Raw genomic sequence first — 16,615 nt, 5'->3', positions numbered from 1 at the left:
TTGGAACCTTTTAAGTTCAAAAAGTACCAAGAATTATCAAGCTCCTGTAACAAAATTTTAAACTCAAGGACCTTTTTTGCGCAGCTCGATGGACGTATCAAACTCATGTCCAGCTGCCATCAGAAGGACCACATTGTTGATGCCTGAGTGCAGAGTGTGTTCCGTTTCAAATGCTTTTCCATACCTACGAATGAATCGTGAGGGATTTAGATCTGAAAACGGGACGGTAAGACAATTAATAAAATACAAAATGCCTGTACCAGTAGCAGGCTTGATCTCTGCTGTGCTGGTCGGTGAAGCCTGAACTAATGAATATGTCTTTGTAGATGCGACCACAGAGGCAGTAGACATCTGAAACGACGTTGCCTCCTGATTCCACAATGGGCAGGACCTCCTCCAAAGCCTTGGCGCGGTCACCTGGTTGATTCCTCCTGTTACACAGAAAGATATGATATTGCAGAACAGGATTGGGTAGGATATAACAGGACATGATTAGCTCAAATGGAATAGGTAAAATGGGAGTGACACAGGAACATTTTGGATAGGATACGATCAATCGAACAAGACAGGATTGAGTTGGATAAGATAGAACAAGACAAGATGCGATGAGGCTAAAGCGATGGAATGAGAATAATTCATGTACCTGTTGAGAGCAAATATGTAATGAAATTTGATATTTTGGTGTCTTGCCACTAAACACATTGGTAGGTTATTCAGCATTTCCACCAGTTTGATCATAGCATCGTAGTCCTGCAAAAAACAAAATCATGTTGATAAAAATTTAAGTAACATCTTATATGGATGCTTGACCTTTTAAGTACTTTAATGTTCATCATCCTCTGTTATTAGAAAACAGAATATCCACTATTGGTGCCAAAATATCTCTATTGAAGGTCATTAGACCAAAGATCTAAAAATGTCAGGTCTCATCATGTGATCAACAACATTTTGAAAGATCAATGTGTGTTTGGAATGCCGCAACCATTCTCTAAATTTCAGTGTCTTGTGTGGGAAAGGTCTTTCTATGTTCCACATGACGATGGGTTGGATGCAGAGGTTGTGCATAACTTCAAGTTGGAATTTAAATCATGTCCTAACTCGGAGAACTGCTACGACAGCGTGTTACAAATAAAGTACAAATTCTGGTTTCGTTACGCCGTGTGAAAGGAATGCTTTGTACACAGAGAAGCCTCCTGTTCTTTGTACCGCATTCAGACAGCATAAACTAGGAACTTACTTTTAGAACACTAATATCTTTTTGAACGGCGGACATTAAATTTAGTTGACCAATAAATTTTTGGGGACTAAAGAAACCTCAACCCACAGGTAGTACATTTTCCACTTTTCCCATTTTCTGAGCCGCTTATCCTCACAAGGGGCACGGGAGTGCTGGAGCCTATCCCAGCTATTATCTGGCAGGAGGCAGGGTACACCCTAAACTGGTCGCCAGCCAATCGAAGGGCACACGGAGACGGACAACAGTCACACTCACGATCACACCTAGCAGAAGTTTAGAGACTCCAATCAATGCATGTTTTATGCAATGTGTAAGGAAAACGGAGTGCCCAGAGAAAACATACACAGACATGGGGAGAACGTGCAAATGCCACAGAGGTGGGGCCGGGATTAGAACCCCAGTCCTCAGAACTGTGAGGCCAACACTAACTAGTTGCTCCACCATGCCGCCATCAGTGACTTCAATACAGCTTTATGATAGCCTGAGGTCCATTTAGATTTACACATAAATCACGTTGCGGCCATCCAAATGGACCCCAGTCGGAAAAAGAGGATCCTTGTACTATTAATAGTTATTGCTATCCATCCATTATCCAAGCTGCTTGTCCTCACAAGTGTCACAGGAGAGCTAGAGCCTATCCCAGCTATCTTAGGGCGGAAGGTAGACTACAACCTGAACTGGTCGCCTGTCAGCCGCAGGGGAGAACAGTTATTGCTTTAGAATATAATATCAAATACAGTGCTGTGAAAAAGTATAGGACCACTGCTCGAATTCTTATATTTTTGCTGTTTCCCCACTTCAACAAATATAACGCAAGTAAACTTGAGAATGCAGTTATAAAATGGTGGCATAATTTCTTCAGGAAAAAAAAATGTTATCTGGCATTCTATCTGACATGTTGTTTTGTTCTGAAATGCTTTGCTACAATCACACCAGATGTAACAAGTCACGAACCTTTAAAAAAAAAAAAAACTTTAATCTTGCAAGTACAAATAATATTCCACCCAAAAAATCTTGGGAGTCATTAACATAATATATCAATACACTATAATGTAATATTAGCACTCTTATCTGTTCTAAATGAAAAAGAGTGCAGAATCCGTGACACTTATGAGGAATAGTTCCTATTAACACAATGTCTCTTGTTCTTTGTTCCTGTTACTTTATTGTTCTTTGTTCTGAATGCCGTACCAGGGCAGCACCGACTGCCAAAGAAAAATTCCTTGTGCGTTTTTGCACACTTGGCCAATAAAGATGATTCTGAGTCTGAGTCTGATTTAGATTTCGTCTTTTTGTTCTAGGGTCGCACACTTCAGATATAGATGTTAGACGTCCTATATGTATGCAAAAATATAATAATTGAGCAGGAATAAAGGAAGAGTAGTGTAAGGTGGTTTATAGGTTGTTGTTTTTTTCTCTTTCTCCCATTTAGTAACTGAAAAAATAGTGGCCCGTACGGGGATCGAACCCGCGACCTTGGCGTTATTAGCACCACGCTCTAACCAACTGAGCTAACCGGCCTGCTCTACCAGTGGTATGTAGGAGCTCATCAATCGTGTATCAGAACAGGTCATGACCACATGCCTGTTGGTGTGTGTTGCATTTTTCAAACTCATAGCTGTGACTTTAAGCCTTGATTCAGGCTAATGTGGCAAGAAGAATTGAAAATTAGGTTTAAGTGCTTTGAGATCACAGTTTATGGTATATAATCAGTCCATATTAAATATATTGATTCTGTATATGTATTTTTTTTGTTGTTGTTGTTGTATTTTTGCTACTGTAATGTGATTAGCTCCACTGGAATTCATAAAGGATTAGCTCATCATATATTTACAGTTATAACTTTTACTATAAGAGAGTTAAAAACTCTGATTTAGAGAGAGTTGTCAATTTGCAATTTTTCACTATTGGCAGGGGGCTGACTCCTATCTACCTCCAAATAGGAGTACATTTTGTCAAATTTAGCACCAAAACAGCATCGGAACTTGGCACCTGAATGTCCCTGTAGGACAGAAGCAGGTTCATGACGATGTCAGGGGTGAGCAGCTCCACACTGTCCAAACGTTTCTGGATGCAACTCAGCTCCTCGCTCAGAGCCAGACCACTGAACCGCTCCCTCGCCATGCGGATTTCGCGCCTGATGGACTCCCGGAAGTACTCACTGTCAATGAACATAGTGGTAAATGACAGAAGATTGCGTGGGAAGACAGATTTGACAGGGAACACCCACATTTCAGGGTTTGAACCCAAAGCTTATCCTGAATCTGTATCTGGTATACATGCAGTTTTAAAGGTCCCATATTTTGGCTATTTAGACCTCCACAGAGGAACCTAACAGAGAGATGGTATAAATGTGTCAATCACCGTTTCATATTGGCTTTTTCATATGAGTGTCCAGAAAAGGCCCCTCTGACAGCTACTTCTGTCTAACCCAGTTTTGTATCCGCTTTGCCATATTTGGCTAAGACCGCCCCCTTTCCTCTGATTGGTTGCCTCCGAGGAGAAACCTTTTGTGAGACCATGCTGGCTCAGGATTGGAAAGGTAAAGTTGGAGATCTTTGCTAGAATGTCCCCTTTAAGCAGATGGGATATAAAAGCAAAAAAATTAATCCTGTTCCTATGCGCACAAGGGACAATTTGGCCCTAAATAGGCTGCTGTCAACAGCCCTAGAATAAGCACTGTGCTATGTGTACTTGATAGAGAAAGAGGACATACCGTAGGTTAAACTGAACTGTGCTTCCATGAAATCTGGTTTATACAAATAAATAAATACTGTATTTTCCGCACTATGAGGCGCACCTTCAATGAATGGCCTATTTGAAAACTTTTTTCATATGTAAGGCGCACTGCATTATAAGGTGCATAGAATAGAGGCTACAGTAGAGGCTGGGGTTACGTTATGCATCCATAAAATGGAGCTGCACTAAAGATTCGATACTGATCAATATATAAGGCGCACCGGATTATAAGGCGCACAGTCGGCTTTTGAGAAAATTAAAGGCTTTTAAGTCCACCTTATGGTGCGGAAAATATGGTAAATGAAGCTATATTTCAGTTCCTTGTAAAGAGCTAGACTTAATTTTTGTAAATTCCTAGTTTAGTCTCATAAATTCCAGTTAATTCCCAAAAATGTGTAACCCTTCCTGGTATGCATTTAAAAAAAACAAAAAAAAAACACGTAATAATTGAGTCCAAAATTACTCCTGAACCCCATATAGACAATACAATGACAACAAAGTTGAACATGAGAGAAAGGCAGCCATAATGTGAGACAGCTCACCTGGACTGCACGTCAACATTGTTGAGTAAGTGTGCCAGCCTCTCAACCAATGGTGTAAGCAAAGAGTCCAGCTGGAAAGCGGGCTGCATCAGCTCTTTGATACCAGTCATCATGGCGCCGTCGCAGGCAAATACCTTGCCCTGTGGCGTCACCATGTACGGGAGAAACGTGTAGCTTCCGCACTGCTCCTGAATGACACAGGAATATTTTTGTTGTGCCTCTAAATATTACGACTCAATTTGAGAGAACCAACAACTATGATTTTCTTAACATAGAAGCTGGAATTGGACCCAGCACTCCTGCGACCCCTGAGTGGATAAACGGCTCAGAAAGTGGATGGATGCCTATTCAACTTAATTTTTAAATCACCTCAAAGATGGCCCTAATATTCCTGAAAATTCCTGCTTATTGGTAAATGGTTTATTACCTCACTGCATTAGATTGTTTATGTAATGAAGTGTGTCAGACGGCTTTTCAATTTTCTGGTTTATCCATAATAAGTCAAATGTGTCAATAGTCTGGGGGTATAGCACACACAAAAAAAGCAAAGCTCCTATGACAAAGCTTTGAGGTACACCATGTTACCTTGACAGCTTGGAAATCTGTATCCTCCTTATAACAATACAGGACGATGTTGTTGGTCATGCTGAAACTTTCCCTCACTCCCAGGTGATAGAAGAGGGATGCCTGGCAAAAGGAGTCACTCATTTCCACCACAGCGACATCTGTGAGGGAATATCGTTAAAGAAATGGTAGCAGTTGGATGTGTCAAGAAGTACAAATAGTTTGATACTGTACTGTAGCAATGTAGCAACACTAGTTTCTTTCACCAATCAGATTTCTAATTCACCTAACAGAAATAGCGATCTGGCTCACAATAAAGTCAGCATTTATCCATACTCCAATGGACCTTTCCGACCTGTCCATCACTAGTACAATAATAGCCAATCAGATAGCCGCATGGTCTTAACCCCTGGCTTGAGGCCCCTCTCACTGTATTGTCCCACAAACAATGCTGGTTGTCAGTAGCGTGCACTTGGAAAAGTTAATGTTATGAAGAAAATGGTCCTCAGATGCGCTTGGGGAACGTGCAATTCTGATGAAAGATATCCTGCTAGGTTACAAGGGGCCCGGTTGATTCATTTTCCAAAGCCTAAAACACAGTTGGCGAAGTGTCTACAATGGATTAAGTATCACGGAAGAGCACACCTACAACTTAATGTGGACAATATCAACAAACACTAGGCTGTATGTTCGAAGGTAGGGATGGAGTGGGGGCTGCGGGTGAGGGACTTGGGGTGGAAGTGCTGTGGAGCTGAAATGGACCTTTCCGACCTGTCAGTCACTCGTATAATAATAGCCAATCAGATAGCCGTGTTGTCTTAACCGCTGCTTTGACACTCCCCTGCCGCCATGTTGTCCCACAAGCAATATTGGTTGTCAGTAGCATGCGCTTGGAAAAGTTAATGTTACGAGGAAAATGGTCCTCAGATTCGCTTGGGTAACGTGCAATTCTGATGAAAGATAACCTGCTACATTACAAGGAGTCCGGCTGATCCATTTTCCAAAACCTACAACACATTGTCTACAATGGATTAAAGCTTGCGGAAGACCACACGTAGAACTAAATGTGAACAATATCAACAAACACAAGGCTGTATGTTTGAAGGTAAGTGAGGGAGAAATATCTTCTCAGAGTTTGATTGAATTATTATCACTGCTTTATAAATTGCAGGAGAACAAATTTCTCTCTTTTTCACTTTCATTTAAGTCAAGGAGTTCAGTCAGTCTTTCTACTTTATCAGAATCTAACCATTTGTTCTTTATTGGGGAAAATGAAAATGTTGTGGTGTTTACATAATTCACCCACGGGACCACGAGTTGAGGTGCAGGGTTCCGCACGGACTGTTTTTGTTGTTGCTCTTCCGGAGTGAAGGTTCACAGAGTTCCCGCCGTTATGCGAGTAGTGTTTTATAGTCTAGCAATAAAACAAGTTTCGTTCCTGTGTCTGACACTCCGCCTCTGACTCCTTTTCCCCAGCGCTACACTGGTGACCCCGACGTCAGTCCCGGCGTTTTCGAGACTGAACCGAAAATGGCAACCGCCATCCTCAAATTGCCGGAGTTTTGGGAGACATCCGTGGCAGCCTGGTTCGCGCAGACGGAGACTCAGTTCGCCCTCCGCGGGATCTCTTATCATCACGTTGTCTCAGCCCTCGGGAGCTCAACGGCGGCCAGAGCAGTGAACTTCATCACCTCTCCCCCGGCCCGAGATAAGTATGCTGGGATCAAGGCTCACCTTCTCAAGGTTTTTGAGTTTTCACAGCCGGAGCGTGCCCGACGTCTGTTGGCTATTAATGGACTGGGGGACAGCAAACTTTCCGAACTCATGGTAATAATGCTAAACCTGCTGGGCACGGAAGAGCCCAATTTCATTTTCATGGAACTGTTTCTCCTGCACATGCGTCCGCCGCTCGGATAGCCCGTGGGCCTCGCCGCTACACATCGTCCCTAAACCGAGTGGTGGGTGACGACCGTGTGGTGACTACCGCCGCCTTAACGACGCCACTACGCCCGACCGCTACCCTGTTCCACACATTCAGGACTTCTCAGCCCACCTGGCGGGCAAAATCCTGTTCTCCAAGGTCGACCTGGTGCGCGGGTATCACCAGGTTCCCGTGCACCCCTCAGACGTTCCCAAGACGGCTGTAATCACTCCGTTTGGACTGTTTGAGTTTCTGAGGATGCCGTTTGGTCTTAAAAACGCGGCACAATCTTTCGAGCTTTTAATGGATTCTGTGCTCAGGGACTTGCCATTTGTGTTCGTCTATTTGAATGACATCCTCGTCGCCAGCTCCTCGGAGGATGAACATCTGATGCACCTCCGCGACCTCTTCACAAGACTCGAGCAGCATGGCCTAATCATCAACCCGGCGAAGTGTGTTTTCGGGGTGCCCCCTATCCAGTTCCTCAGGCACCTCATAGACAAGAACGGCGCCGCCCCCCTTCCGGCCAAGGTGGAGGCCGTCTCCGCTTTTCCCCAACCTCGCTCGGCTCGGGGCCTCCGGAAGTTCCTGGGGATGGTGACTTTCTACCACTGGTTCATCCGCCGGGCGGCCCACATCATGCGCCCGCTCTATGAGGCTCTTAAAGACAAGGCCCCCAACCGGGACGTTGAATGGACGGCGGAGAGGATGGAAGCCTTCGAGGCTACGAAGGCCGCGCTGAGTCGTGCCGCTATGCTGCCCACCCGATCCACGGGGCCCCTGTCGCTCTCACTACCGACGCATCGGACTACGCTGTTGGAGCCGTATTCGAACAGTGGGTCGGCGGCGCCTGGCAACCGCTTGCCTTTTTCAGCCGTCAGCTGGTCCCCAGGGAGCGCAAATACAGCACGTTCGATAGGGAGCTCCTCGGCCTCTGGCTGGCGATCCGTCACTTCCGCTCCCTATTGGAAGGCAGTGAGTTCACGGCATATGTGGACCATAAACCCCTCACTTTCACCATGTCCAATGTGGCCGAGCCGTGGTCCGCCCGCCAGCAACGCCAACTGTCGTTCATCTCGGAGTACACTACGGACATCCAACACATTGCCGGCAAATCCAATGTGGTCACGGACTGCCTCTCCAGGGCGATCGTCGGTACTGTGCATCTGGGTCTCGACTACTCCTGCATGAGCGCAGACCAGGCCTCGGACCACGGGGTGCAGGCCCTAAAGACTTCTGACACGGGTTTGCGCCTGGAGGAAGTCGCGGTTGGTGACTCGGGCGTCAGGTTGCTGTGCGACCTCTCGGCTGACCAGCCTCGGCCGCTGGTCCCTGCAAACTGGTGGCGAGCTGTTATCAAGGCGGTCCACAACCTCTCCCAACCCTGAAGGAAGCCATCCGTGAGGCTGGTTGCCCAGAAGTTCGTGTGGCGCGGTCTTAAGAAAGATGTGCAGGCCTGGGTCGACTCGTGCGTGGCCTGTCAGCGGGCTAACCTGCATCGCCACACAAAAGCCCCCTTCGAGCCCTTTGCTGACCCCGAGAGGAGGTTTGACCACGTCAACGTCGACTTGGTAGGTCCGCTTCCTCCCTCGCACAGTTTCACCTACTTGCTCACCATGGTGGACAGGACGACCCGCTGGCCCGAAGCCGTTCCCCTCTCCTCGAAAACGTCGTCAGACATGGCCAAGCCGTTCATCGGCATGTGGGTTGCGCGCTTCGGGACCCCGTGCGACCTTTCCTCCAACCGTGGCCCTCAGTTTACCTCTGTACTCTGTAACGCAGTCGCTGAGAGTTTGGGGGTCAAGCTGCACCGCACTACCGCCTATCCACCCCCAGGCGAACGGTCTCTGCAAGCGGTTCCACCGCTCCATGAAACCAGCCCTGCGTGCTGGCTTGACGGACGGCAACTGGTTGGATAAGCTCCCGTGGGTCATGCTCGGCCTCAGGTTGTCCTCAACCGCCGAGCTCGTCCACGGCCAGCCACTGCGGGTCCCCGGCGAATTCATCCCGGACGCCACAGCGCCCTGGTACACAGCCAGGCAAAGGTCCTCCCTGCTGGAGGCCGCAAAAGGGTTCGCGCCGGTTCCCACATCGCAACATGGCACCCCAGCTGCCCCGTCACCTGCGCTCTGCGGATTTTGTGTTTGTTCGTCATGACGCCCACCGTGGACCTCTGCGCCCCCCATACGACGGGCCGTTCAGGGTCCTGGAGCACAGAGATAAGAGCCTGGTCGTGGACTGTTTCCGTGGACAGGGTCAAACCCGCGCACCTGGACATTGCCCAGCCTTTGGGGTTGGCCCTCCCCCCGCGCCGGAGTCGTCCCCCTTTGCCCTGTGCCCCTGCGCCTGTCGGGGTGCCCTTGACCCCGCCTGGGCCCTTGTCCCGTGACTCAATAGACAGTGCGGCCCCGCCCACCTCTGCCCCTACAGTGAACACCCGCCGGGGTCGGGTCGTCATCCCTCCACAGCACGAGGATTTTGATTTTGGGTGAATTCTGGCTTGTGTGGTGTTTACATAAATCACCCGCGGGACCTCGAGTTGGGGTGCGGGGTTCCGCACGGACTGTTTTTGTTGTTGCTCTTCTGGAGTGAAGGTTCACAGAGTTCCTGCCGTTATGCGAGTACTGTTTTGATGTCTAGCAATAAAACGAGTTTTGTTCCTGTGTCCGACACTCCGCCTCCGACTCCTTTTTCTCTGGCGCTACAATGTGACTTTTACACCTCAGTACAAGTGAGTCTGCATTTTTGAAATGTTACATAAGTTTGCTACACACTTGGCCAATAAAGCTGATTCTGAAGTACATGAACAGAATCAATAGTGCTGTACAGTACTTTTACCGGTTGTTTTTATGACATTTCGGCTAGTCTTTTTTACTGTTTCACGCAATTACTTGCACTTCTACTTAAGGACAGAGTCTAAGTACTTTTGCCATCTACAAAATGGTTTTGGCGGTGGTGGGTCCAAAAACTTTCAGAACTCGCCTGCGTTGTAGAAGCTATCCAGGACCTCCGTGGTCGCCATGGAGATCCTTTCGAACGGGATGCTTTCAAACGAGGCTCGCGAGTCGGCACACGCCTCCTTCACGCAAGCCAGGGACAGACAGCCGACCGTCCCAGCCGCCTCGTCGTCGCCAACGTTGGCGACGTAAGCCACAGACACTGCGCGGCCGCCGCGACTCCGGGGCGAGACGGCGCCATTCTTGGTACTCCGGGCACTCAATTCCATAGCCAGCGGGTCCTGCCACAAACTGCCCGCCGACGACTGCAGCGAGACGGCCTCCCGCCTGAAGCTCATACGCCTCCGCTCGGTCGTGTACATAGTTTTTTGTTTTGTTTCGACAGTATCGTTAGCAAACCTTCCACGGTAGGGTCATTGTTGTCGCGAGTTCGCCAGGTGAGTGAGCGGCCGCCCACAGTGCTTGGGTAGTGTCAAATCCACGAACACTCCCGAAATTCCACCCCTCTTCGGTTACGTCACAGATCCTGAAACCGGATGCATGTGCTTTTAAATCCTCCCAAGAAAAAAAATATTTAATGTTGCTTTTTCCCATCTTCCTTGTCCTTTCGGCATGAAATGTTTCAATTGAGTTTTACTGTATTGTTTAGGCTTCCGGTATAAGTTTGGAGTTTTTTTTTAAGCGGATGATTGCGCAATAAGCTTTTTTTTTAAAAAAAATTACGACATATTTAGGGAGTGTTTCTTGGCTTCGTACTCGTCACCTCCCTAACGGTCCTCAGACTATTTCATACGCTTGCCTAACAATTACATATCAAATACACTTGGTGTCCCATGAATAATTACTCTTTGACTGCGGATTACTAATATGTACTTTCATGCCACTAAATTACTGTATTTTGGACAACTCAATTCTGAGTGGCACCCTGAGACCCGAATTCAGTTCTTTGTGTGGCCACGCTCGTAACTCAGATCAACCTCAAGTCCTCTCATGTTTCCCCTTTAATAAAAAGAACAGGGAAGAAAACATTGATCCGTTCCAGCCCCTCGCTCCCCCCAAAAAAGTCAAGCACTTTTTTGTTTGTTTTTTATTGACAAAAATAGCACTATAATTTTGTACATCAAAAAACATACATACATTTTCTGAGCCGCTTATCCTCATAAGGGTCGCAGGAGCCTCTCCCAGCTGTAATTGGGCAGGAGGCAGGGTAGACCCTGAACTGAATGGTGAGTGCACAAATAATATATACTATAATTGACCTGACATAGATGTGACTACAATCTCAAGACAAAATTACAATCCTCCATTCTGAAGTCTATAAAACCATTTTGTCTTACTATTTAAAGAAAAATGCATCCAACCTATTTGGGAGAAGCTTCATCATGCAACAATACAATGTACCAAAACACACTCCTAACACAACACGGAGCTTCATCATGGCAAAAAAAAAAAAAAAAGACTGGCGAAGTTAATCACTGGATCGTAACCTAAGAGAGCAAAGCATTTTACCCACTCCAGGGGAGACAAAGGGGAGAAACTCCCAGAAACACACAAGAACTGAAAAAGTCTGCGGTAAAGGCCTGGAAAAGCATTTCAAAAGAAGAATGCAAGTCGGGTGAAGTCAATGGGCTGCAGGATTGTTCCGCTTATTGCAAGTAAAGGTTATGCCACCAAATATTAAATGTTAAATGACAAAAACAAAGGAATTGATCTTCCCATTCTAATACTTTTGGTGGGGACTCTAAATCAAAGTAATGGGAATTTAAATTTAATTTAAACTTTTGAGGTTTGGCATTTGATGATTAATTCCACAGATGGGCCTAATCAAAGGAATTTATTTGTTTTCGAAAATTATTTTTACAATATTTCATCCTAAAGCACAATTTATTGTTTCTGAATTCTTATTTGCCTTTAAAATATATTCATTAACATTTTTTTTAATTATCTGGTGTATTTGTTTGTTTACAAATCCATCCATTTTCTACAGCACTTATCCTCGGGTCTGCTGGTGCCTATCCCAACTAACTTCGGGCAGGAGGTGGGGTACATGCTGAAGTGGTTGCAAGCCAATTGCAAGGAACATGTCAACAACCAACCATTCACACTCATGGAGAATTTAGTCTTCCATTAACCTAACGTGCATATTTTGGGGATTTGGGCAAAAACCTTACACAGGTATCGGGAGCACATGCGAACTCCACACTGGCGAGGTCAGATTTGAACTCAGGTCCTCAGAAGTGTGAGGCTGACGTGCTAATCAATCGGTCAGTTTTTTTAAAAATTTAAATTATTGAATAAAACAATTAGTAGAGTTTAACATATTTAGTTTCATGTGAGACATTTTCAAATATATTCATTCTTAGTATTTAATGCATTTTTTATTCATTCAAGTTTTTCTTTATGTCAATTTCTAAGAGATTTAAATTGTGACTCGTATGCTGATTTTGTTCATTTTACTAAGTGCAATGGAATTCACATAGAATTAGACCAAGTTGTTTAACAATATGGCTTTTAATCAACAACACAATCACGATGGGAGCATTTTTGGGAGTGCGGGGGTGCAAAATAGCTTAAACTTCATCGAGAAATGTGTAAAATGTAGTTTTTGGGTTGCTATGCAGAGAAAAAAAATAATGGCTTTAGTACTAAACCACAAGATTATTAATTTTTAACCTTTCATTATTGGATGTCCTGTCAACAATTCACCCGAGGCAGTAAAATAATTGAAAGTCTTTATTTACAGTACAAAAATCTAAATTTACATGACTGTTGTGAGCCCCTGATGACAATCAAAAAGAAAGGGTGTATATTTCTATTTATACACAACAGCATCATATTCGACTGCATCATTAGTCAGGTAAATGTTCCTGGTCCTGTCTTGAAAAAAAAGACATTATAAAATTGTGTACAATACATATCCTTTTTTATTCATCCAGGCCTTCATCGTCCTCTTCTGGCGCCTCCTTGGCATCCACCTCGCTAGTGTCAGAGAACTCGTGCAGCAGTACATACTCACGGCTGCTGAAGCCAAACTTGAGCACATCCTTCTCCTTGAGCTCGTAGTAACGCTGCGCTTCGATGCGCTGGTTGTTGAGGTATGTGCCGTTGCCCGATGCCAGGTCAATGATGTACGGCCTCACCCGGCGCCCAGTGGTGCCGTCTGCTCGAGTAAACTCCACCACTCTGAACAAGACAAAAAAATATATGTATTATTTGCCAGAATAACCATCTTTGTGGGGGTACCACAGTGGAGCAGCTGTAGAGAGTTGGCCTCTCACAGTTCTGAGGACCGGGGTTCTGTGTGGCGTTTGCATGTTCTTCCCATGCCTGCGTAGGTTTTCTCCGGGCACTCCGGTTTCGTCCCATATCCCAAAAACATTAATTAATTGGAGACTCTAAATTGCCCCTAGGTGTGATTGTGAGTGTCTGTCTCCCTGTGCCCAGTGGCTGGCTGGCAAACCAATTCAGTGCAACCCGCCTTCTGCCCAATGATAGCTGGACCAGCCTCCAGCACTCGACCGACCCTCGTGAGGAGAAACGCCTCAGAAAAATGGATGGATGGATATCTTGTGGGATCTTGGTGGTATTGTTGTAAGGTTTGTCTCAAGACCATCACAAACAAATTGCTGTAAAACAACGATGGTATTGTTTAAAGGCACATAGCTGAGCTTCTGAATGTTTCAGTGAGCACAGTTGGAGCAATAATACGCAAGTGGAAATCCAATCATAACACCATAAATTTGCCGAATCAGGATATTCCTTGCAAGATTTCTGAAAGGGGAGTGAAAAAAATTATCAGAAGTGTTGTCCAAGAGCCAAGGACCACTTGGGGAAAGCTTTAAACAGACCTGGAACTAGCAGGTACTGTTGTTACAAGAAAAATAGAGTAATGTATTCCGCTGCCATGGCGTGTTTGTATGCACACCACGCAAGCTCCCTTTGCTTAACAAAAGGCATGTCTAAGTTGGTTTAAAGTCTGCTGAACAAATATATTCTCGTTTGAAGGGAACAAAACAAAAGTTTTTCTATGCCATAATGCACACCCCACTTGAAGGTAAAATGGCACTGGAAATCCCCCCCAAAAAACACCATTTCTACAGTGAAGGTCAGAGGTGAGATCATGATGGTGTTTGGCCTCCCTAGTGGTAAACAAATTATTGAAGATGAATGGGCAAATGCACCGACACATTAAAAAATCCGCTGCCATCTACGAGGATGCTGAAAATTAACCCAGGTTGGACATTTCAGAAAGATAATGATTGAAAACATAGTGTTAAGGAAGCGCTTAATTGATGTCGAAGAACAAAAAAACTTCTAGAATAGCCCAGCCATCACCTGACTTGAATTCAACAGAGAATTTCTGGGGAAAAAACAAACAAACTCAAAGTCCAGAGAAGAAGTCCACAGGAAACTTCAAGGTTTGAAGACTGCTTGTGTGGAGGAATGGGCCAAAATCACATCGAAGCAATGCACGCTACTGTCATTGCAAACAGAGGCTTTAGTACAAAGTGTTAAATAAATACCAGTTGGTGTGTTCAATACTTTTTTCCTGTGTCATTTCACATGAATATACGTTGGTGGCCTGTCTCATTTTCCTGTTGACCAACCAGAATTGAGTTGTCCAAAATACAGTAAGACCAAGAGTTATTGTTTGGTGCATACAACTGTATAAATTCTCACCTGTACTGGAATACGGCGTGTTGCTTGGAGCAGGACGGATGATCAATGGGAATGTCCGCAATTTTCCGTTGTCTCCCCAACAAATAGGCACTCTGTCTGTGAATGTACATGACGGGAAGCTGCTCGTCATTCTTGAACGGGTACAGTCTCCACCTTCGCTTGGGGATGCGTGCCTCGGGTGGCTCGTTGTACTTGATCACCACTCCGCGGAACGTGTTGGTGTCTTCTGTGAGCGCCCCCGACAGGCCAAAGTTGGGCTTCTCCTTTTCAGCGGAGGCGTTCCTGGGGCTGTCACCGGTGTTTTCGGGATGCCCAAAGTCCATCTCCTGGTTCTCCTCACGTCTCTGGCGGTTCTCCCGGCGCTGCTCGTCATGCCGCTGGCGCTCGGCTTGTTGCGAGGAGGTGGCATCCCTCTCCCGGCGTCTGTCACCGTTGCGCTCCCGGTCCTGAGGTCGATCTGCTTCCCACTTGCTTCGTCTTTCCTCTGGCTGTCCGTTTCTTCTTCTCTGCTCGTCTCCACCTGAACGGTGCTCATCATGCTCCTGTGTTACAGTTTGAGAAAAAACAAGAAACACAAAAAACAAAAAACTTGAATTACTACAAAATTTAGATTAAAACAATCAAAAATAGTTTAATATATAGGAAGTATTTTTAGTCAAAAGCCATTCCTTTTGCTTTCAAAAATTGTGACATACAATAGTGTAGGGTGCTATTTTTTGTGTGACCTTTCTTTACTTGGGGTGCGGAGAATTAACAGAATTCCCATTCTTTTCAATTGTGAAAGTTGATTTTAAAGCCACGGGACAAATTAAACTCATATCTGAAGTCAACACTGTAATTCATATAAAAACATTTTTTTAAGCACTGTAATAAGACGAGACATAAACACAACCTCAGTGCAACTCCATTAATCATTTTGAAGGTAGCTACACTAATTCACACTGAGCCTGATTTCTGGGGTTAATGTTAAGCTAAACCCTGATTTATTTATGTGAATAAAATTACTATTTCACCCGCTTTAACTTGACATCAGCACTGCGGTGAGGACTTCTCCTTCGAGGGGATCTGCTGCCTCGCCGGGATGGAGAGGAAGTCTCTTTTCTGCCTGCCGAGCGGTCCCTTGTTCTGACGGGTGACCTACATAAGCAATATATTTAGAAAATATATATTTTAACATGTATGTGTGTACGTGTATATCTGCCGCAGAAACTCAACAAGCAACACTCCTCATCACGCAAGCAGTCGTGATGAAACCATTGTTTTTGTGTTTTTCACCTTACCACTACACACCACTACTAGAAAGGGAAAACAGGAAAAGTACTACAAGTCTGAAAAAGCCGTATCTACAACTTCGACCCACATACAGCCTTTCCATTAATCGATATGCAAAGATTTTAATACTTCATATAAATATATATTTGCTGGTATCATCAATCAATTAACCAATCATCACAATCTTTGACAGATGCCTATAAATAGGGGAAAGAATGGCTTTTAAGGACTAAAACTGGAAAGTGTAGTTGAATTTATAAATTACGCAACTGTTGCTAATGTTAGCCGCGACTAACCAGGCAGCTTAAACAAAAACATTTACACGTAATTTCTACGACGCGTTTCCTAACTTAGGGGGAAAATATTTTTAAAATAAAATTTGAGAACAAAAGGGGAGCAAGCAGACCTGCTGGCCCTCCTCCTGGGTGGGGGGCTTCTGTTGTCACTCTGCGAGCGGCGCGTTGTTTTATGCGGCCTGGCAGGACTCAGCTTTTCTTGTTTTACCTTTACTTTGACTTCGGGCGAGTCCCGTCTCTTATGTCGTTTCTCTTTGGCCATTTCCTTCCAAACAAACAAAAAAAAGTTAAGTTGCAAAGTGGTTTGGCCTAAGCATACATGGCACTTTCCTGGAAAACAAAATTAACGTCTAAGCTATTTTACGGTTATGGCGTCAACTTCCGCTTTTGGTGGAACACGGGATATT

General features: G+C 45.1%; 2 protein-coding genes and 1 non-coding gene across 3 annotated transcripts in view; all 3 read right to left on the bottom strand.

Moving 5' to 3' along the window:
• Positions 1–10,562, bottom strand: part of si:ch211-1i11.3 (mitogen-activated protein kinase kinase kinase 5) — a 34,208-nt gene extending 23,646 nt beyond the window's left edge. Inside the window, exons 1-7 of the mRNA XM_061818916.1 lie at positions 9,986–10,562; positions 5,104–5,243; positions 4,519–4,706; positions 3,230–3,398; positions 644–750; positions 261–431; positions 72–184 (exon numbers count right to left, since the gene is read on the bottom strand). Of these exons, the coding sequence (XP_061674900.1) occupies positions 72–184; positions 261–431; positions 644–750; positions 3,230–3,398; positions 4,519–4,706; positions 5,104–5,243; positions 9,986–10,322 (1,225 nt within the window). The 5' untranslated portion in view covers positions 10,323–10,562. The remainder of the gene's footprint in view (positions 1–71; positions 185–260; positions 432–643; positions 751–3,229; positions 3,399–4,518; positions 4,707–5,103; positions 5,244–9,985) is intronic.
• Positions 2,685–2,758, bottom strand: trnai-aau (transfer RNA isoleucine (anticodon AAU)). Its single transcript has one exon. It is a non-coding gene; the product is annotated as a tRNA-Ile (tRNA).
• A 2,116-nt stretch (positions 10,563–12,678) lies between the features above and the next one.
• On the bottom strand, positions 12,679–16,611 carry snip1 (Smad nuclear interacting protein). Its single transcript, XM_061818918.1, has 4 exons — positions 16,319–16,611; positions 15,654–15,777; positions 14,641–15,182; positions 12,679–13,143 (listed from the first exon to the last, which is right to left on the bottom strand). Exons 1-4 carry the CDS (start codon positions 16,468–16,470, stop codon positions 12,885–12,887), a joined length of 1,077 nt encoding a protein of 358 aa, XP_061674902.1. The 5' UTR covers positions 16,471–16,611; the 3' UTR covers positions 12,679–12,884.
• Positions 16,612–16,615: the final 4 nt, after the last annotated feature.

The sequence above is a fragment of the Syngnathoides biaculeatus genome, chromosome 5, assembly GCF_019802595.1.
Source record: "Syngnathoides biaculeatus isolate LvHL_M chromosome 5, ASM1980259v1, whole genome shotgun sequence".
Taxonomy (NCBI): Eukaryota; Metazoa; Chordata; class Actinopteri; order Syngnathiformes; family Syngnathidae; genus Syngnathoides; species Syngnathoides biaculeatus.
The sequence above is the reverse complement of the archived record's forward strand: the minus strand, read 5'-3'. Positions and strand labels throughout refer to the sequence as shown.

Coding starts and splice junctions, on each gene's coding strand:
- snip1 (XM_061818918.1), bottom strand. CDS start 16,470: ATGGCCAAAGAGAAACGACATAAGAGACGGGACTCGCCCGAAGTCAAA. Junction 15,183..15,653: donor CTGATGTCAAGTTAAAGCGG/GTGAAATAGTAA, acceptor ACTGTAACACAG/GAGCATGATGAGCACCGTTC. Junction 13,144..14,640: donor CACGCCGTATTCCAGTACAG/GTGAGAATTTAT, acceptor TGTCTTGTTCAG/AGTGGTGGAGTTTACTCGAG.